At 50.7% G+C, this 20,309-nt stretch overlaps 8 protein-coding genes across 8 annotated transcripts; 4 read left to right on the top strand and 4 right to left on the bottom strand.

The window, feature by feature from the left end:
* Positions 1 to 708: 708 nt before the first annotated feature.
* N7506_009034 (transcription factor domain-containing protein) lies at positions 709 to 3,404 on the top strand (the record flags this gene model as incomplete). The annotated part of the gene is made up of 7 exons (XM_056958327.1): positions 709 to 807; positions 857 to 923; positions 972 to 1,398; positions 1,448 to 1,620; positions 1,667 to 2,711; positions 2,763 to 3,136; positions 3,193 to 3,404. The coding sequence occupies 7 exons, from the start codon at positions 709 to 711 to the stop codon at positions 3,402 to 3,404; spliced, it is 2,397 nt and encodes a 798-aa protein (XP_056807717.1).
* A 367-nt stretch (positions 3,405 to 3,771) lies between these two features.
* N7506_009033 (phosphoglycerate dehydrogenase) lies at positions 3,772 to 4,716 on the top strand (the record flags this gene model as incomplete). Its single annotated transcript, XM_056958326.1, has 1 exon — positions 3,772 to 4,716. The coding sequence occupies one exon, from the start codon at positions 3,772 to 3,774 to the stop codon at positions 4,714 to 4,716; it is 945 nt and encodes a 314-aa protein (XP_056807716.1).
* A 540-nt stretch (positions 4,717 to 5,256) lies between these two features.
* Positions 5,257 to 7,405, bottom strand: N7506_009032 (peroxisomal copper amine oxidase; the record flags this gene model as incomplete). Its single annotated transcript, XM_056958325.1, has 2 exons — positions 5,257 to 7,238; positions 7,291 to 7,405. The coding sequence occupies 2 exons, from the start codon at positions 7,403 to 7,405 to the stop codon at positions 5,257 to 5,259; spliced, it is 2,097 nt and encodes a 698-aa protein (XP_056807715.1).
* A 946-nt stretch (positions 7,406 to 8,351) lies between these two features.
* On the top strand, positions 8,352 to 9,960 carry N7506_009031 (uncharacterized protein; the record flags this gene model as incomplete). Its single annotated transcript, XM_056958324.1, has 3 exons — positions 8,352 to 8,479; positions 8,533 to 8,901; positions 8,952 to 9,960. The coding sequence occupies 3 exons, from the start codon at positions 8,352 to 8,354 to the stop codon at positions 9,958 to 9,960; spliced, it is 1,506 nt and encodes a 501-aa protein (XP_056807714.1).
* Positions 9,961 to 10,620: 660 nt separating this feature from the next.
* On the bottom strand, positions 10,621 to 12,027 carry N7506_009030 (uncharacterized protein; the record flags this gene model as incomplete). Its single annotated transcript, XM_056958323.1, has 6 exons — positions 10,621 to 11,043; positions 11,091 to 11,204; positions 11,256 to 11,350; positions 11,400 to 11,539; positions 11,607 to 11,833; positions 11,890 to 12,027. 6 exons carry the CDS (start codon positions 12,025 to 12,027, stop codon positions 10,621 to 10,623), a joined length of 1,137 nt encoding a protein of 378 aa, XP_056807713.1.
* A 1,795-nt stretch (positions 12,028 to 13,822) lies between these two features.
* N7506_009029 (uncharacterized protein) lies at positions 13,823 to 15,697 on the top strand (the record flags this gene model as incomplete). Its single annotated transcript, XM_056958322.1, has 3 exons — positions 13,823 to 13,856; positions 13,917 to 14,695; positions 14,747 to 15,697. 3 exons carry the CDS (start codon positions 13,823 to 13,825, stop codon positions 15,695 to 15,697), a joined length of 1,764 nt encoding a protein of 587 aa, XP_056807712.1.
* Positions 15,698 to 15,870: 173 nt separating this feature from the next.
* N7506_009028 (uncharacterized protein) lies at positions 15,871 to 17,254 on the bottom strand (the record flags this gene model as incomplete). The annotated part of the gene is made up of 3 exons (XM_056958321.1): positions 15,871 to 16,380; positions 16,427 to 16,591; positions 16,646 to 17,254. 3 exons carry the CDS (start codon positions 17,252 to 17,254, stop codon positions 15,871 to 15,873), a joined length of 1,284 nt encoding a protein of 427 aa, XP_056807711.1.
* Positions 17,255 to 18,162: 908 nt separating this feature from the next.
* Positions 18,163 to 19,401, bottom strand: N7506_009027 (putative C2H2 finger domain protein; the record flags this gene model as incomplete). The annotated part of the gene is made up of 2 exons (XM_056958320.1): positions 18,163 to 18,285; positions 18,403 to 19,401. 2 exons carry the CDS (start codon positions 19,399 to 19,401, stop codon positions 18,163 to 18,165), a joined length of 1,122 nt encoding a protein of 373 aa, XP_056807710.1.
* Between the last annotated feature and the right edge of the window lie 908 nt (positions 19,402 to 20,309).

The following is a 20,309-nucleotide window of genomic DNA, read 5'->3' as shown; positions in this document are numbered from 1 at the left end:
TAATGCTGCATACTCACACGCATTGAGATTAGAGGTCTATGGCGTGCATTAGTTTGACAAGAAGCTGCAGAATGAAGGAGTCAAAAGGGGAGAATTGGCCACGTTCCGTCTCCAAAACAGAGGCGCTTAGGAGGAGTGGAATCTGGGGGTGCTATACGGAGCCTGCATAGTACTGGGCTCTACTCCGTACGGAGAACAGTTCGGCTAAATTAGTACAAGGTCCAAGCGGGCATCCCCATGTGATATGAAGTTTACTAAATTAAAGACTAAATCAGACTAAACTCCATTGTAATGAGCCATGCCGGGATCGTCTCGGATGTTAGCGTGGAAGCCCTAACGGAGAGGGGGGTGAAAATAGGCAATTCCCCGGGTCCCCTGCAGGGATTAGATTAAGGAGAGTCGTACTGAATATGGGGTACGGAGTAGGGTATGGAAGTCAAACTTGTAGTGAAAGTCCTTTCTAGTCCTTCGTACTCGGGTACTCCGTACATGACCCAGTATTCACCTCGAGAGTAGCTGACAAGTAAGAAATAGCACGCCAAAAGTGGGAAGTCCGGCGGCACATCACTTCTCCGCATTTCTTCCTCCGCAAAACTTGAACTGGCATAGACCAAACGCCACAACCATGCGCTTGTCTCCTTGTCCCTCTTGGCCTTCTTTCTTCTTTTATTCTCCCCTCCTCCCTGACTTCAATCCCATGTAGATGCCATGTCTCGTCCCCAGGTCAGCATCGACCGTCTCACGCCCCGCCGGGTGACGGTCGAGCCGCGTGAAACAATGAACTGCAAATCCTGTCGCAAGCGCAAGGTCAGTCCTCATGACTGTCTATTGAGATTCTCTGATTGACGCGTCACAGATCAAGTGTAACCGTTTGCGACCGAGTTGTGAGGCGTGCAAAGTCTTCCAGTGCCCATGTGTTTATGGTGAATTGATCGGTCAACATCATACGATCACCCACTGATTTATCGTAGATGCGATTCCCAAAAAGCGAGGGCCGAAGACCGACGTGCTGGAAGCGCTTTTAAAGCGAGTCGATGGCCTGGAGAAGAGGTTGCATGATGAAAAGAATCCCATTTCGCCTACTTCTCCCGATACCCCGGACGAACCTCCGAGTTTCCCCACCCGGCGCAACACCATCGACACCTCGTTTATCTACTCAGAGCGACCCGCGCCAAGTTCTTTGGCGCAGGCTGATCCATTCCCGAGACCGAACCCTCCAGCAACCATTCAGCGAGCCCCGGCGCATGGGGTGCTTTCAGATGCGCTTTTGGACATATATTTCGTGCGGCTGCACGGAAAGCCTTTCTACATCCTGGACGAGGCGACGACGCGGCAGCGCCATCAGCTCAATCAAATACCGCCATTTCTGGCCATGGCTATATCGGCAATGGCGTCGAGGTTCGATCGCTGAAATGCATTGTATGCGCGCTTTGCTGACCAGGCTTAGATACACTTCATCCGGACAAGAACAGCCGTTCCGTGCCGGACTTGAGGCGGCGCTGCAGGCTAGATGCCTGATTGATGTTGACAACCCCACAGTAGAAGGCCTGCAGACGCTGCTGTTACTTTCGCAAGCGTTCTACGCCTACGGCCTTGGGAAAAAGGCCTACATGACATTCTGTAAGCATTACTCAAGATTTGATGTGATTCAGCTGACAATGAACAGCAAATTGTGTTGCCATGATTGTCGCTCTAGATCTGTACCGTGAAGCTCCTTCTAAGATGAATATCGCGCCTGTTGAGCGGGAGATGAGGCGTCGGCTGTTCTGGTCCGTCTACCTGATGGATCGGTTCATTAACTGTGGTTCCCGGCGTCCGTGTCTGATATCTGATCATTCGATCGTCCTGCGCTTACCTTCATGGTCACCCCATGCAGCTGGTCTGAACATGGAAGGCGAGCTGTTCCACGTGGGTCCGAACATCCAGTACTCGGCAGACTCACGACGCAAATCACCGAGTGCTGCGTCCTTGCTGATTGATATCACAAGAATCCTTGGCGTCACTAATAAATACCTTGCTGCCGGTGGAGTCAAGGGTGACTCACACTTCCCATGGCATGCGCTTTCTAATCTCTCCAAAATCCGTCAGGAGTTGGACATCTGGGCAGCCGGCACGCAGGACGTTTTTGCATCCATAGATGCATTATTCGGTCACTCAGAGAGCACAACCCTCTTGCTGAGCAAGCTGGTCTACCACCTGGTACATTGTTTGATCTACCGCCCCTTCCTACCAATTGACTTGGTAGAGTTGCGCGGGACTGGCCAGCACCAGTCGTGGCAGATTGAGGCTACAAATCTGTGCTTTTCACACTCCAATGCTATCGCCGAGCTGGTTGAACTAGGCCGCAATTCCCCATTGGTCGAGTGGCCTGCCTTTGTCGGTTACTGTGTATGCACCGCCGGTACTGTTCATGTCCATGGTGTGCATTACAAGGGCCGCGAGGGAGAGGTCTTCTCTTCCAGTGCGGAATTCTTGACTCGTGAAATGCATCAGCTCGCGTGGCTGAGGGGCATTTGGACTGGTGTACAGCACCAACGCGAGCTACTTCAGACTATATACACCTGCCACTCGGAGCTGGTTCGCAACCTGGCGAGTAGCCCTATGCGCTTCTCGCCAGTCTTCCACCTTGAAGACTTCCTCGACCGATACCCTGGTCTGACATTGGATGGATCCCATGTGCGACTGACGGACACTGAAGAGGACTCTACAGGGTATGTTCCAATAAACTATTCTTCGATCACGGTTTGCTGACTGGCTAGAAGCGCCGCAAACTTCATTGATCGCCAAGATCACTTCTACCAACGTCCAGTGGCAGCACCACCTTACCAAACCCCATCTTCTTACTACTCCAATGCCAGGGCGGCACCCGAAACCCCACTGGCATCAAACCAAAGCCCAGAAACTGAGCGTCGTCAATCAATCTCACAGAAACCCCATACATTCTCCCCCAGCCTCCAATTCCACCAGTCTCAGCAATCACCCCTCCCGTCCATCTTCTCTCTCCAGACAGGAGACCTGTCGGAACAGCATCTTAATCTACCCACCGGCTTTTCCCCCTCAGCTTTTGGTCTCTCTCCACCCGCCTTTCTCACCGAGGCATCTCTCAACATAGCCCCAACGCCCCCTCAAACCCCCAGTACGCCACATTCCCCTTCGACGCTGCTCACGCCAACCTGAACGGCATGACGCAAGGCTCCACCGCGCTTACGCCAGGTGCTCAGTCCCAAACTAGCGGGACCCATACGACCAACGGTAGCGAGGGCGGATCTTTGGAGAAAGATCCTTTCCTCAGTTTGCTGGAACAGCTCGCTGAGAATGAACACTCCCAGGGCGGGCCCAGTGAGCTGGACTTCTTCTTGACAGGGACAGGTGCTGTTGAAGAAGAGAAAGACGCAACTTCATAGGTGGAAAAACCTCGGAGATGAGTTTCCGTTTGCTATGCTTTCGTATACATATTCTCTTTTTTTGTACATTTCTATATTCTTGTTCAAAGGCGATACCCAATTAGCCGATACACATTCATCTTAAAAGTAAATAGGCACAAAACCCTCGAAGCAATTCCACTTCATTCCAGCCGTCCATGTAAACCCCCAAACGACCCCCACGCCCCGTGGTTTCGATAACCGACCGGGGACCGGTCGGCGGAGCTCCGCCCGACCTGCCGCCGAACCCCGCGGCGTTTGACTTCACTTTAAGAACAAGAACAACCCCTCAATTGGAATGTCACCACTCGCCCGCCTCGCGCACCTCTCCAAACAAATCACTCCCAAAATGAAGCTCCTCTACCCAACCTCCCTCCGCCTAGACACCCAGTCCCTCGAAGGCTACTCCGTCTCTCTACACCCATACGACGTCACCGCGCCGATCCCCGAATCCCTCATTGACGCCGACTTCCTCGTAACATGGGCCAACAAAGCCGACAACCTGAAAGACGCCGCCTCGCGCATGAAAAACCTACGCTGGATCCAATCCCTCGCCGCAGGCCCCAATGACGTCCTAAACGCCGGCTTCGACGCCTCCCGTATCGCAATCACCACCGGCTCAGGCCTGCACGATGAAACAGTCGCCGAACACACTCTCGGTCTCCTCCTAAACGCAGCCCGTCGCTTCGATCAAATGCGCGACTTCCAGACCCGCGGCGAATGGCCCGCTCACCTGGGCGGACCCCAGGGCGATCGCGAACCAGGAACCTTCAAGACCCTCAAGAGCGCAAACGTCACTATCTGGGGCTTTGGCAATATCGCCAAGAAGCTAGCGCCAGTCCTTACGGCTCTCGGCGCTAACGTCACGGGTGTGGCGCGCTCCGACGGCGTGCGCGATGGTTATCGCGTTGTTGGCGAGAACTCGCTGCCTGATGTGCTGTCGAAGACTGATGCGCTGGTTATGATCTTGCCGGGATCTGAAAGTACCAATGGTGCATTGAGTGCTGAGCGCTTGAAGTTGCTCCCTAAGCATGCTTGGGTTGTTAATGTTGGTCGGGGTACTTCTGTTGATGAAGATGCGCTTCTTCAGGCTTTGGAGAGTGGTAGTATCGGTGGTGCTGCGCTTGATGTTTTCTCGGTTGAGCCGCTGCCGAAGGGATCGAAGCTTTATGCGGCGCCTAATTTGATTCTTTCGCCTCATGCGGCTGGTGGACGGCCTCGTGAGGCTGAGGCGCTGATTGGGTATAATCTTAGACGGTTGCTTGCTGGTCAGGAGTTGAAGAACATTATCTAGATTATGGAATTGTATAGAATGTAAATAAATGAATGATATACATACTTTTGAGATCATTGAGTTCATTCCAGGGCGCACAACGCCTGACGATGGGGAGGTTATAACACCGTAAGAGGCACGAGATGGAGAAGAACCATGACAAGCCTCAGTGCTGCGCTCACGCGCGGCCAAAAAGACTATGATAGTTGCTTATAAAGAAGAGTAGTCATGTATTGGCTTAATCTCATATTTCGATTGGTAAAGGAACAGAGCTATTCATCAACTTCGGGACCTCTTTTGAACGGTCTTTTTGGCAGTCCTTCCAAGGCTCCAAGTAATTGTCGAGTCATCATGATTGGTCGAGAAAAGGAATATTGGCTAAGCCGTGAACACAGAATTAGGGATTGGGGATCCTACTTCTATGCCAAACTCTTAATAATACTGCGTAGAATAGAGAATGAACCAAATGAGCAATTGATCAAAATAAGGATATGAACAAAAAAATTGAGAGACTATTTACTATTTACTATGTACACGTTTCATCATTCTCAACACCACCTCTTACATGCGCGATTTACTCGGCGCACAGCAAGAAGAAGGGAAGGCATTTTTACTCTGCGTATCAACACAGATAGCAGAAGGAGGCACCCAAAGAGCAGGGTTCTTCTCGAAGAAGTTGGAAGCCCGCAGCATGATGCTGACTGGCTCAGCAGGCATGATAGGGAAATCCTCGGTACGCGGGAAATGAGTGAGACCGAACTGCATGTAGCAGACGATATCGGTGTTCTCGATGTTCTCGTTGCGGGCGGCCCAGTCGGCAATGGTTCCGTTGTGGGGGTGTCCATCCTCACCGTTTGACTGACAGACGTAGTCACCGGCGGGGAAGAGCTCGTAGTCCTTGTAGGGAGTGACCCAGAGAGGGTGGCGGGCGAAGGCAGCACGCTTCCACACCGTGGAGCCGGGCTTGGCGAGCATCGGGGGACAGTTGTTGTTGAGGATCTTGTAGCCGACTGGCTTCTTGGCGATGGCGTTCATGCGGTTGGGGTTGATGATGTCCCAGCTGCGGTTGGTTTCGTAGCAGTAGTCTGCGGCTCCCTCGAGGGATGTGCGGAGGGGAGTCTTTTTACTTAAGAAGGCGTTGCCGTAGGGGTTCTGTGGGGAGCCGACAGCGGCTTCTGCGGAGACGGCATCGCTTTGGATGATGGAGTTGTTTGTGCCGTCGATCTCAGGGTCGATGCGCAGGGAGAACAAGTGCTGGTGGTTGTGGGCATTGATTGATGGAGCCACCTCTGTACCGTAGGGGGCGGCTGTCTCGGTGGGGTGCATGCAGTAGGTGTTGAGCATACCAGTAAGCTTCATCTCGAGCTTGTAGGTACCATCGAGAGTGAAAGTGTGGTAGAAGCCGTATTCGTAGTTGGCGGCAGTAATGATTTGGGAAACGATGAGCTTGCGGTCACGAGCAGAGATGACAGTGCCGTCACGGTAGTCAGTGTGCTTATAGAGGAGACCGTTGTCTTCTTCGTGGATGCAGATGGCATTCTTGATCACAGCAGCTTCACCCTTGGAAGTAGACATCACACCGTCCATGTAGTGAATCGCACCCTTGCAGTCACAGCCCAGCTTCAGGGAGTTGGTCATCAGACCGGTACCATACTCGCCGACATCGAAGGCGTGCTTCTTGTGGTGAGGCTTCTCGGGGCAGCCGTAGGGAACAACCATCTCGACAACGGAAATACGGTTGAAGAGAGTGCGCTCGCGGTCCTCATACATGTCGTGGGTGCGAACATCAGAGATGACAATACCCTCGCGGTAGTTGAAGCCAATGTGCATTTTGAAGTTGGCCCAGGTGAGCTCGTTGCCGCGGACCTTGAAAGAAACACCCTGGGGTTGGGTGATGTCAATGGGCTTGAGGCGGTCATGGTTGTACTTGTCTCCAATGAACTCGGGGAGGTAGTTGTGCTCCTTGAGAGGGGCCGCAGTACGCTCGCCATTGACGTAGCGAACATCGACGCTGAGAACCTCTTCGGTCTCGGTGTCGGCAACAACGGAGAAGTCCAGAGGATGAGCGTACTGGTTGTCAAACTCGGAGTTTCGGTAGTAGGCAAGACCCTGTTGGAGACGACGCTCGAAACCCCAGCGCTCGTCAATGCCGATGGCCCATGCGTCGAGGAAGACCTTGTCCATATCGGTAATACCAATATCCTTGCAGGCGCGAATAACACGAGCGTCCTTGCGGGCAATACGCTCCATAACATCGAGATCCTCGAGGGTCAGAGTGGGCATCACTTCAGAGACCTCCTTCCATTCCTCAACCTTGCCAGTGGTGAGGTTAGCCACAACCTCAGCGACTTGGTGGGTCTTGGCCACGATCACAATGGCAAAGGCGCGACGGTCCGGGGCAGGAACAGAGCCAGCGCGGAATGCCTGGTATTCAGCCTTCTTGGGCTCACGAAGAGTGAGGCAGTTGAACTTGATAGACTTGGGGCTGGCATAGTCACGAATGATCTTTGCGGCGTCAGGAATCTCCTTAATAGACAGTTGATCTATGGCGGTTAGCTTTTGATCTTTAAGATCAAGTGTAGGATGTTTTCGTACCTAAAGGATGAGGAGTGCCCTGTGGCAACATAGCGGCGGCGGCAACACTATCATAATCTCCCTCACGGAAGATTGTGTAGCCTGGAATAGACTCGGTATCTGGGGCGGATGCCATGATGAAGAGGGTATCAACGGGGAGTTTGAGACTTGAGTAAATCTCGAAACTCCATGTGGCTATGGATCTTATATAGACCATGGACCTTGGATGTTGATGTCGAGAATATCCGCATGTACCTTCCCATTCGGGTAATCGGGATCTTTATCGTTATCGCAGAAAAGCCGGGGCATCGGTCTGGTAGTGAAGCCGAGAGCGGGTCTCCCGTGGTTGTTCGATTTAGGGTAACCCATGGAGAGACAGGCGTCTGCCTAGGCTGCGCGTGACTGGATGATATGATATCTGTTTCGTAAAGGGTTCGCCATCAACCGATCAGCCAATCGTAGTGCAACGGCTCGGGAAGATGTGTGTTGTCAAGATTTCTGCTAGTGGTACCCCTAATGAGGCAAGTCTTATCTGTGACATCGCGCTAGGCAAGACCTGCCCTAAATCGACAATAGCTGACATTGTACGCGAATCACGGACCTTGGAGAAAACAGCGTTGCGCTGCCAAGACGTTTAACTTCAAGCTTATTTTGATGCACCTGTTTATGTAAGCCTGACGAACCCCTAGACATACCTCATTCGGAATTCTTGCTCGTCCACTGGAGTATAAACACATCGCAAGGGACTGTCTTGCGACCTCAGGTCCTCACCTTGGAAGACTGAGGAAAGTGACGGGATGCCGCGACGAAGGGCCGAAGCTTGGACTTGCCTGTTTGGGACTAGCGGCTACTACCAACCGCCGTGATTCGATCTCCGCGTCCGACCCCAGTCTTCGCCTCTTCTTTCGCAAATCTGGAGTCGCGGTGGATCAGCAGTGGGGGCATGACATGCATCGCATACCTCTCTGAGTGGCATGTCCACCCGAATAGATATGCTGCGCGATAGCTACCGTCTCAATGTTTTAAGAACTATGTAATTCATCTCTGCCTCCAGGGCTTCTACACATACCCCAACCACCACAATGGCTAGCACATCAGTTCAACTTACAGCCCCCAATGGCCACACTTGGACTCAGCCCACCGGGTTGTTCATCAACAACCAGTGGGTCAAGAGCTCGAATGGCGAGAAGATCGCCACCATCAACCCAGCGTATGTTATTAAACAAACCCATTGCCTGGGAAATTTCTCTAATCATTGTAAAGAACCGCAAAGGAAATCACATCTATCCACGCAGCCTCCACCCAAGATGTCGACAAGGCTGTCAAGGCTGCTCGAGCTGCTCTGAACAACCCTTGCTGGAGAGACCTGCCCGGAATTGACCGCGGCAAGTTGATGAACCGCCTCGCTCAGCTTATCGAGGACAACCGCCAGACCCTTGCGACCATCGAAACCATTGACAATGGAAAGCCCTACTCCGTTTCATTCAACGATGATCTGACCGAAACCGCTGAGACAATTCGTTACTACGCCGGATTCGCGGACAAGATCTTCGGTCAAGTCATCGACACCACACCAGAGAAGTTCGCCTACACTGTGCGCGAGCCAGTGGGCGTCTGTGGACAGATCATTCCGTGAGTTTCAATCAATCTAATACTTGGTTCTATCCGCTGACAAGCCGCAGATGGAACTTCCCTCTCGCAATGGCTGCCTGGAAACTTGGACCTGCTCTCGCATGTGGTAACACAATCGTCCTCAAACCTGCTGAACAGACCCCGCTTTCAATTCTTTTCCTTGCAAATCTACTTGTGGAAGCTGGATTCCCGCCCGGTGTGGTGAACATTGTCAATGGCCACGGTGCTGTTGCAGGTGCTGCGCTGGCCTCCCACATGGACGTTGACAAGATCGCGTTCACCGGAAGCACGGCAACAGCCAAGCAAATCATGAAAATGGCTAGTGTGAACTTGAAGAACATCACGCTGGAAACAGGTGGTAAGAGCCCTCTGATCGTTTTCAACGACGCAGATCTCGAGCAGGCCGTTGAATGGGCCCATATTGGTATCATGTACAATCAAGGCCAAATTTGTACAGCAACTTCACGAATCTTGGTCCAGGATGAGATCTACGATAAATTCCTCGAGGCTTTCAAGGCCCAGGTGAAGAATGTCTCCAAGGTCGGCGATCCATTTGAAGAGTCAACCTTCCAGGGCCCACAGGTTACGCAGGCTCAGTACGATCGGATCATGTCTTATATCGATGTCGGCAAGTCCGAAAAGGCAACTCTTGTTTCCGGAGGAAAGCCGGCGAATGTTGGCAACGGAAAGGGCTTCTTTGTCGAGCCTACAGTCTTCACGGACGTTGATCCCAAGATGCGCATTTACCAGGAGGAAGTATTCGGGCCTTTCGTGGTCATTGCACGGTTCAGTGATGAACAGCAGGCTATTGATATGGCTAATGACTCTACTTATGGACTTGGAAGTGCGCTTTTCACTACGAACCTTACACGTGCGCACCGGGTTGCCAAGAGGATCGAAGCCGGTATGGTTTGGATCAACTCAAGCAATGATAGCGATTGGCGCATTCCGTTCGGCGGTGTCAAGCAGTCTGGTATTGGTCGCGAGCTTGGTGAGGCAGGTCTTGCTGCGTATTCCAACACCAAGGCTATTCATGTGAACATGAAGTCTAAACTTTGAACGATAAGTAGTTCAGTGTACATCAATCAGTCTTTTATCAAAGTATACTGTTCTCAGTATGGCCACAGAATTCTCAATTTAGTGAGTGGACAGGCAATCCTTCATAGTTGAGACGTACAACAGGCTGGATAAAATGCTGAATACATCTGGTTGATAGAGGTGACAGGTTCGGGTGGGCCTGGTGCGGTGGAATACCCACTTTCGAGTCAGCTTGGTCTCGGGTCGGAAAAACCAAGTTCAATTCATCCGAAACATTCCGGCGTTAGACATGACAGATCACATGACTGGATATTAGTCATGTGATGTCATTCCCGCTTCCTTGGCCTGAGGCATCACATCCGATTCACAGCTGTCGAAAGGCCGACTGCATCCAATTTCTCACTGTCTCGGTCTAAACTTAACGCATATTTCGGAATGTTCAATTTAGGTTCCACCTAGCTCCTGGTTCGTTTTGCGGTTGGTTGAGACCAGCACTCCGGTAGCGTTCACAACTTTCACTTAATGTCTATACGGGTATACGGTTGGGGAAGTCGAGTGTATCGGGTCATAACTGCTGGATTGAAAGTTTTGGATTTTTTTTTAAAAACAAAAAATATCAGTGGCAAGCTTGGAAAGAAAGTTTGAGATCTCGAAGTCTCTGTGAAATACCAAACTGACTAGTTATCGCCGAGGAGTCTTTTCAGCGCTATGAACGATTGTCTCATGAACAACCTTGATCCCTTGACTGCCCTGGCTATTGGCGTCCCAATCTCTTTCCCCAGCAGTGCACGTAGGCGGCTCTTGTCGGGAAGTAGGTAGGATCATCTGTTCGTCGCTCATAGTAGTGTTCCATTGGGTTTCCGGTATACTCAGAGGATGATGGAACTTGCGTCGGCGTCTTCCGTATTCTCCATCTGCGTTTTCACCAGAGAGTGGGTACGCTGGGTAGCTCTCCGAGCCACTTCTTGAAGTGATGTATAATCCAGCGCGTCGAGCAACACGACGGAACAGTGGATAGATCATCGGGACATTTCCGATGACCACGGCGACGAATGTTTCTCGGCAGGCCCAGCTGCCGGCTTGTTGGGCACCATTTGCACCAGCCTGTTAAATGTTAGAGGCTGTTTCGTGTAAATGTCGAGGTAACTTACTGTCAAGATGAGAACGCAACGCAGTATACCGGCCATCATGACAAATAGACCACCACTGAAGAGGATGACAAGCTCGAGTTTCTCCCGCCATTTTAATCGAGCTTTGAAGAGCATCTTGAAAGTGTGAGTGGGTTGATCGTGAGCATTGGTGGCAGTGTTACTTACTGGTGCTGGAATGCTAATGAGATAGAGGTCGGTCGCCACATTTAAAACGACTGTCACATAGACGTCAATTTTTGATACAGCGGGCTGGCAAAAGTCTGAAAAGCATTAGACATGAACATTGAATCACATAAAAGAGCGACGTACTTCCGGGGTCGGGGTTTATTTGCCAATTTTTGTGAAGCGGGCGGCACCCAAGAAGAATCGAACAGATAGTAGTAATATAGGTGACGGCGATGAAGCCAAAGGCAATGTGGATGCGAATTCGCATATTGATCAACCCTGCACTAGAAGATAATACAAGTGTCAGTGGTATAACACAGCGGTGGATACTCCGTATTGGCATGCACCTACGTCAATCGAGAGTAGAAAAAGGCCATACAAGTCTTGAGAAGCCATAATAAAGCGGTATATAGCGACCAACCGGCCACTTGAACCTTGGAGCCACCCACACGAAGACGGTATTCTTCCGAATCGGGGGACAGGGTCTTCCGCTGTTCATCTGTCATTGAATTATTGGCAAGGCCCATGAACCAGGCGCCGACCATGTAAGCGGCGCCAGTTTCAAGTCCATAAACCACCTACGTCCGTGATAAGCAAAGGAAATGACAAGGTTGAAACATCCATGGATACTTACGCATGCAACTAACATCAGATAATCATCGGCTTGGAAATTTTTAGGGCCAACCATAATCCATCTTGCACAAGTTCTGAGGCCGATGATGAAAATAGACAGGGCCAACAAGGTAAAGGCCTCGGTGTTGAAATCACCCATGATTGACGAGGTGCGGGCTCTTTTACTCTGACATTGAAAGGGAGACAAAAGAAAAGAACCTTTGAAGAGCTGGGTAAGCTTCGGGATAAGAGGAAAGTCAATTGGACTCAGGGCGAAGACGGCAGCGGCAAATGACAAACTCTCACTGATCTCCGTTGGTCGTATTGTTATTAGAACCAGATCTGGAGACCGGGCAGGCGATTTATGAACACCTCGAAAGGCAAAAGAGAGCGACAATTCAAAAAGAAAGAGTGGAATTTGGCGCACGCGTGCGAAACTTGATCTACGGGAGATACTTCTATTTAATCGTGGAATTGTCAACTTGCCAGCAGAAGTCATTTTATGACAGGTCGGAGATTTTTCATGCAAGAATGAGCAGGTCCAGCGGACATCCACCATGTCTTGCCGGTTGGCTCTAGACACTCTATGTGGATCATGAAGGTTTTTTAAGGTCGAAACAACCGTTTTCCCCTTTCCTACCTAAGTAGTAGTAGCCTGCTGAAGAAGTGGGCTGGCCCACTGGGACATACGAGATCAAGGGGAGTGATCAACCCAGGGCCAGTGCAGTCTAGTCTTTGGCAAAAGGACCTGAGTGGAGAAGGTGATCTGTTGCACAAACGCACACACCATTTCCAATTCGATCGGGTCAATCTCTCGATGAAGCAAAGAACCGTAACCCTAGCAGGGATCCCTTTGTGTCCCCGACGTCTGATGACGCGCAAACGGACTGCTTATCCCACTGCCGTGTTAGCCCAATCAGCTCAAGGAAGGATTGGACTTCTGGACTAGCTCGAATACTCGATATGACCAACCGTTTTCCCCTGAAATTAGGTCAGGTACAAAAGTACGCTCGTGTTAGACTTCCACAATGGACCCCATATGTCTTGGGAGGGACAATGATACAATGATTTGCATATTAATAACCTTGTGTAAAGGTTGAACCGTGGAAACGGTGTTTCTGATTCTGTTAACAGCATTTGACAGCGGCAAGATCCCGCTGCCAACGCCCTCGCGGTGGACCCGGCGGGTCATTTAATTTGGGGGGCGGGATGCGCCATCCGCCTTCTGCATTGGGGCATTTTTCTGTTTCTCACATGGGGCCTAATCAGTTGGCCTGGTACTGGTGGAATTGAGATTCCGACTGGGGATGCATCAAACGCACCTTGTCTTTTGTCCTTTATTTTCCTTCGTTTTTGTTTTTTTTTTTAATTGTGTGTACCTGACTCGTAACTGAAACGCCTCCCCCGAACCGGTTTGTCCAAGCCTTGTTTAAATACACTGTGGAGCAATGCACGTTCACCCCTTAATGGCTCTTCCGAGGGGGAAAAAAACAAAAGATCTAAAAAAAAGCCGATCCAAGACCACGCTTTGACGGCGGGGCTTATATAGTCAAACGACGGTAGCAAAGCTACACGTTCTGATTTCCCTAGCGTGAAGTAACACTGCTCTTGCCCAGGTGCCGCATGGTTACAACGGGGTGAACATACCAACATGCACTGCACCCTGCAAATAGTTGGTCCTGAAAAGTACAAGTGTAGACGCACTCTTTTCCAGAGATTCCAGGCGTTCCGAGGCCAGAATGCGCCCTCACAGGGTATGCGGACGCCGTTGGTAGCCCTGGCCTAGCCACCTTCCGCGAGCCTAGTGGGGGTTGTTGTGAAAGTCAAATGAAATTAAAAAGTACTGGCCCTTCGATTCTTTCCATTTTATCTTTTGTTTGCACCTGTACATAATTCCCTGCATCAACCCACATCCTACCCAACCACCGAAATCTGAAGCAAGGGATCTTCAAAAAATGGAGTCCGTGGACTTGGTGGTAATTGGCGCAGGTGAGTGAACATTGCTATCACGATATCAGGCCTCCCACTGACAGAAGCGGTGCGTCAAAGGTTGGAGTGGGCTCTCCGCCATCAAGACCTATTGCGAGGTCAACCCCAACCACAATGCGCTCTTGCTGGAGGCCGCCGACTCGGTGGGAGGCGTTTGGGCCAAGCACCGTCTCTACAAGGGGCTCAAGTCAAACAACATGCTTGGCACATATGAGTTCAGTGACTTTCCCATGGACGAAGCGACCTTTGGAGTGAAACCTGGACAGCACATACCGGGCCAAGTTATCCAACGGTACCTGGAAGCATACTCAGAGCGCTTCGGATTCTCTGACAGCATTCGATTGGCTCACCGAGTGGAAAGCGCACGACACAACCTGAATGGGACATGGCAGTTGACAGTATCACACGAGTCTGGTACTACTATCATTGAGGCGAGAAAGCTGATCGTGGCGACTGGCATCACATCCCAAGCCTACATCCCTCCATTTGAAGGCCAGGATTCATTCAATGCGCCGATATTCCACTGCCGCGATATGTTGCAACACCAAGATGCTGTTCTGCAGCCTGGAGAACGGGCAACTGTTTTTGGCGGCACGAAGTCCGGGTGGGATGCGGCATATGCATGCGCAACGTCTGGTATGAAAGTTGATTGGATTATTCGAAAGTCAGGACACGGTCCCGTCTGGATGGCTCCTCCCTACGTGACGCCTTTGAAAAAGTGGCTAGAGAAGCTGGTGACTACACGTTTCCTCACATGGTTCAGTCCTTGCATTTGGGGTGATGCCGACGGCTTCTCTGGCATTCGCAACCTGTTGCATGGCACCTGGCTAGGCCGAAAGGTACATCTCCTCGCATTTGTCAAAATCAAAATCCTAACTTGGTTGGTTTAGGTTGTGGACACCTTCTGGAAAATTCTAGCTTCGGACGTTGTCGAACTCAATGGCTATGACGGGCACCCAGAGTTGAAGAAGCTCAAACCTTGGGTCAGCCCATTCTGGATTGCTTCTTCACTGAGCATTCTCAACTACCCCACGGACTTTTTTGACCTGGTCAGAGATGGTACTATCAGAGTGCACGTGGCTGATCTGGATCGACTGTCTGACCGAACTGTTCACCTGTCATCAGGAGAGGAATTACCAAGCTCTGCATTGATTTGTTCGACGGGATGGCGCTCAACCCCAAACCTCAAGTTCCTACCCGAGGGTATCGATCGCGAACTAGGATTCCCCTGGAGCACCGACCCACTCAACGAAGAGATGGTGAAAGCCGCCGACCAAGAAATTCTTCAGCGCTTCCCCAGACTCCAAGACCAGCCATGCCCTAACCCCCAATTCCGCCCGATTCACGACGAGTCTGAAGCGGCTGTGCCTCATCCTTTCCGCCTCGCCAAATTCATGGTGCCACTTTCGCTGGTGAAAGAGCGTTCTCTCGCCTTCATGGGTATTACCATGACCATCAACACAACACTCATTGCCCAAGCTCAAGCATTGTGGATCTCAGCTTACTTCCGTGGAGACTTGACTCCGACGGCAAATGAGAAATGTCCAATCGCTGTGCGCGCTTCCTCTGATATTAAGACTGGAGATGTTGACGAAATTGACCTCATCTGGGAGACAGCATTGCATACTGAGTTTGGAAAGTATCGCTATCCAGCAGGGTTTGGGCGGCGCAATCCCGACTTTGTCTTTGATGCCATCCCGTATGTTGATTTAATGCTGCGCGAGCTAGGTCTACAGACACAGCGCAAGAAGGGCTTGCTCGCTCGATGCTTCCAGCCATACGGCACGGAGGATTATCGAGGTCTGGTGGATGAGTGGAAGTCCAAGCAGCTCACACAATGATGTGTCGGGCGCTGTTTATTACTTCCATCTTCTCCCATATCTCACTATAATACTCCGATATTTTGTTTGACTCGATTGTTCAGCTCTGGAGTAGTAGTCGCACTACTCCGTATCCTGCTCATGGTTTGTAAATATTCTATTAGAACATGACACTTTATTTGACAGTTGTTGATCTATTCCGCCACTGCAAATTGTTCGAAAACCGCAACGCCAGTCAATGGTGTGTTCTCGCTACTTGGACTGCTCGCGAAACCAGCGCAGGGCTCTTGCGCTTGATCACCCCCAGATTTAACCACTTCGCCGATCAAATCTCCTGTCCATCTAACGTAGTACTCGCCATCACCCGCAACAGCCGTTCTAGTCGAAACATTCACTTTAAGATGCCCTTTCGCCTCTCCCAGATCAAAATCCAAGTGGAATCCGACGGGGATATCACCCGCTTTGGGGGGATACCGCGTCCCAGTAGTCCCGAAATCACCAATCGGGCGCACGGTGAGAAGCTTTGACTCACAAGCTGAGACAAGAACTTTCCCATCTTTGGCTACATAACTGCTCACATATGTCGAGTTGGTGGTATCGTTCAGAGCGAGGTAGCTGAACCACACGATTGAATATTCGCCGAGACGCCCGTGGCCCCAATACCAACTTTCAACAGATTCCATGAAAGGTCTATCAGACCAATTCTAAATCTGTTAGTCGTCGGTTATTCTATGGTGATGTACTACTTACTTTATCATGATATGCAGGACCTTTAAAGCTCAATGATGAGCCTCGTATATTCACATCTACCGCACCTACGGCGTCGGGTACTGTGTTAACCCATCCAATGTGAGGCGCGATCTCCAGAATTGACGTCTTTCCCTGATGTCCGCAGGGTAGATGATATGGTACAGTCTGATTCAAGTCAGCAAGATGGGGTACTTCATAAGGGTTACGCCACTTAGTTACCGAAGTCAAAGTGAACTTCCCATGAACCTGAAGTTTCTCCGATGCAATTGTGACCTCGTACTTGAACTGAGGATCGGTCGAAGCTTGCCAGCCAAAGCCAGTCGGGAACCAATTCCCAGAAGCTGTTGTACTAGCACCGTCGACACCAGTCAATCTCGCCACAGTCGCTGGAACATAGTCCGCAAAGATAGTTCCATTTGCGAACGATGCCCAGATCCACACGGTCAGAATGGATGATTGGTTCGCGGCTAAGAACGGAAATGCTGATGCTGTTGAGGAGAAGAATGTGAGGACAAGAGATTCATCTGGATTGTTCTCAGAAACTGCATCGAAGTACCACCAGTCGAAGACGGATCCATTGATGAAGTCGAGTTGCGGTGCATCGAGACTAAGGAGATTCTTTGCCTCAAGAGTCGATGTCAATGTCTCAAGTTCAAAATGAGGCGTGCTAGGTCCATTGTGGACTATACTGGGGACCTCATGGATGCCATTGGACCTCTGAACATTCCTAATATAGGGCGTGAAGCTCTTGGTCACTTGTCGCTTTGGGAATGCCGAGGTCTGGACTGCCAGAAGGGCATATATCAACAAGGAGGGAAGTAGAGGCATGATTGACAAGTTGAACATGAATTGCGAGGGAAAGACAGATGAGCGATTGGCATGAGATGATCAGGGAGTCTACCGGAAGGTATTTTATAGTTTGGATGGGATCAAAGAAAAATGGTCGATCATATACAGGTCCGGAGGCACGAATTCTTGGATTCCTTGGCTCCGATGGTTTTATTCGGTTCGCTAATCAATAATTGAGTTATGTTGAGCCTATAGTATCAAATTATTAATTGCCTCGTTTGTCAAACACATGGGCATTTGGGCATGCGTCTTCAGCCTTGGGGCGTTGAGACTCTATTGAGGTTTGAAACGATCTCAATAAAGTTGGCCCTATTCGAGCCGATTGAACAGCTCCGAATAGACTCTCTCTCTTCTCTCCGTTGTTTAATTGGAATAAGACACCCATCACATTCCGCTTCAGTCTTCTCAGCCCTAGCCGGGGCACCCGTGGACACTTGTTTAATAACGGTGGATCTGCAAGCGGCTATCACTACTCCGTACCTAGTATCTAGTGCGGGGATGGTTCTTTTGTTTGTTATATCGGCATGCATATCATAAAATGATTGTTATATACTGACGTGGCCCATCCAATTAACAGTTCGCTTAATCGCTTTAAATCACACAGAATCAGGATAGGGACCATCACACATGAGACAAGCACATATTGTAAACATAAAACCGGATATCAAAAAAAAAAAAAAAAATAAGCAGAGATCACACCTTCCCATGATGCCCAAATCACACACCCTTCGCCGAAGCTGGAAAAAAGAAATATCAAAATATCAAAATAAAATCCGGTGGAAACCCTGACTCCCGATGCCTCTGTAGGTATAGCCCCTTCACCTTAGTAAATACAGAATGGTAGGTTCGGGAGGTGACATAGAAAAGCAACGCGGCAGAGCAAATGCTCAACGCCCGTTGAGAAGAGGACTACCGTCCTCGCTTCGTCCTTCGCCCTTGATATCGACCCCGTTTTGGTTGTTGGTCGAGTCATCGCCGTCCTTCCCGCATCCTTTGACAAGGATATGTCGCTGGAAGTTTTGTCAGCGGCTGATTCAGTGCAAAAATCAGATGGTTAGATACATACCTTGAGAGCATCTTTCCGCGAAAAGCTCTTATCGCAGTGTGCGCAGGGGGAAAGGCTTCACGGCCAAATGAATTCGCTTGTGGCGTTTTAGGTCGTGATTTCGGTTAAAGCTTTGAGGACACTGGTCACACTTGAACGGCCGATCAGCCGCTGGAGCGGACATGCCATGCGGTGGTGCATGGCTTCCATATAAATGCTGAGAGCTGGCTATATGGCCGCTGTTGAATCCAGGTAAAAGACCAGGCTGCATGCCGCCCATCATGGACATGGGGCCGCCGGGGCTGTGCACGTTGGTCATGACGGGACCGTTCATGGCGGGGAGTGAGTAGGAGGGCCAGGGCTGGCGCGGGTAGCCCAGTGGTGGTTGGCCGGCGGATGGGCTGTGAACGGGGACTCGGCCTGGTGGGTGAATTCCGAGGCCTGCAGAGCCGTACATGGGGAAGCCCGCTTGGTGTGGGCTGGTCATTGGGGGAGACGCGGCATACATATGCTGGTGTTTGGCGGCATAGGGATCGTTAGATGGGAGTGGAGCTGGGGATGTGGCGGGTCCCCCGGGGTACATTGCCATGGCGGGTTGTGAGGCGGTAGGAGGCATTGTTGCTGGTGCGGGGAGAGCTTGGTATGATTGATAAGATACCGAAGGGGCCTCGTATGGATGTGGGAGTCCATCGGTGGAAGGTGGTGAAGTGACGGACGAGCGCACCTGCATGCCGGCAGAGGGTGAGAAGGAGCTGCGCGCTGGATAGGCATTCACAGTGGAACCCCAATTTCCGTATGGACTGGCCGGCCAATATGTTGGTGGCAGGTCGGGCGCGCCAGTTGATGGCGCCAAGGGTTGGGGTGTGGCGTGCTCCCCGGGCTGAATGGTCGCGGGTGGCGTTAACAGGTTCCCCACGCTCACATTCGCAGGATGGGCGATGGGAGGATGGCTCGGTTGACCTGCGAGTTTGGGGGCGGTAGCCAAGGTGAACGGTGGTGGTGGGAGCTCGAAGCTCGGCAGCGTTGGGGCCGCTGGGCGACGAACATTCAACGGGGCCGACAACGGGTCCAGCGTCCCCATTCCTGGCACTGCAAGAGTCGCCAGATTTGCGGGTTGATTCTGTACTACGTAGAATTCAGATTCGGAGTCGTTCAGGGCCGGGACGTTGGCTGTCAAGCCAAAAGATCCGTTCAGCGCCCAATCGCGATCAACAGGTAAGCCCCCCAACGGGCTGGTAGAATCCAGGGCGAACGTCGCGTATCAACAGAGAGAAGAGGGGAAAAAAGGAACCCAAAAAATGAGGAAAAGGAAGGGAAGATCGTAAAGGGGAGAATCGCGATCAAGTTTCAAGCTGTCATGGTCGATACATCTGGAGAAAATGTTTAAAAAAAGGGAAGAGAAAAGAGAGAGAAGGATGTGGGGGCAAAACACCGTGGCGTTGGAGGCGATAGCAAGCGCGGGGGAGTATATAAGAGCAGCACAAGGTCAGAAAAGAGTAAAGAGTAAAGTAAATAAGATTGAATTTTCGGGGAATGGACCGGTCGACGGGAGTCTGGCCACCGAAATGGACAACAATCTATCCAACACTGATATTTTGGCGATTTTTATGAGATTTTCGATATTTTTATTATATTAGGGAACGTGGTTGACAGCTAAAAGAAGCGACTCTCCGGTTGGTTCGTCCCGAATGTTCTACTTTTTTTTAAAAAACTCTAGAATTCTTTACTCCGTACTTCTACTTTAATACGAGGGTCTGCTATTCCCAAGTTCACAGGTTGACAGCTATCCTATTATCACTGATACTCCTATACTACTCCGTACCCAATCTCGTTTTCAGCCTGACACTCCTTGCGTTGCGAAAAAAAAAGCGCGCTAGTGTAGTCCGGAGAGAATCTGTGCTAGTCAGAATAAGTGAGAATAAGTAAGAATAGCAAAGTACTCCGTAAGAATGGGAAATTGCTTCGAAAAGGAAAAAATAAATGACCCAT

The sequence above is a fragment of the Penicillium brevicompactum genome, assembly GCF_028827555.1.
Source record: "Penicillium brevicompactum strain IBT 35665 chromosome Unknown utg000006l_segment0_segment0, whole genome shotgun sequence".
Lineage (NCBI taxonomy): Eukaryota > Fungi > Ascomycota > Eurotiomycetes > Eurotiales > Aspergillaceae > Penicillium > Penicillium brevicompactum.
This window is presented reverse-complemented; position numbering and strand designations above follow the sequence as displayed.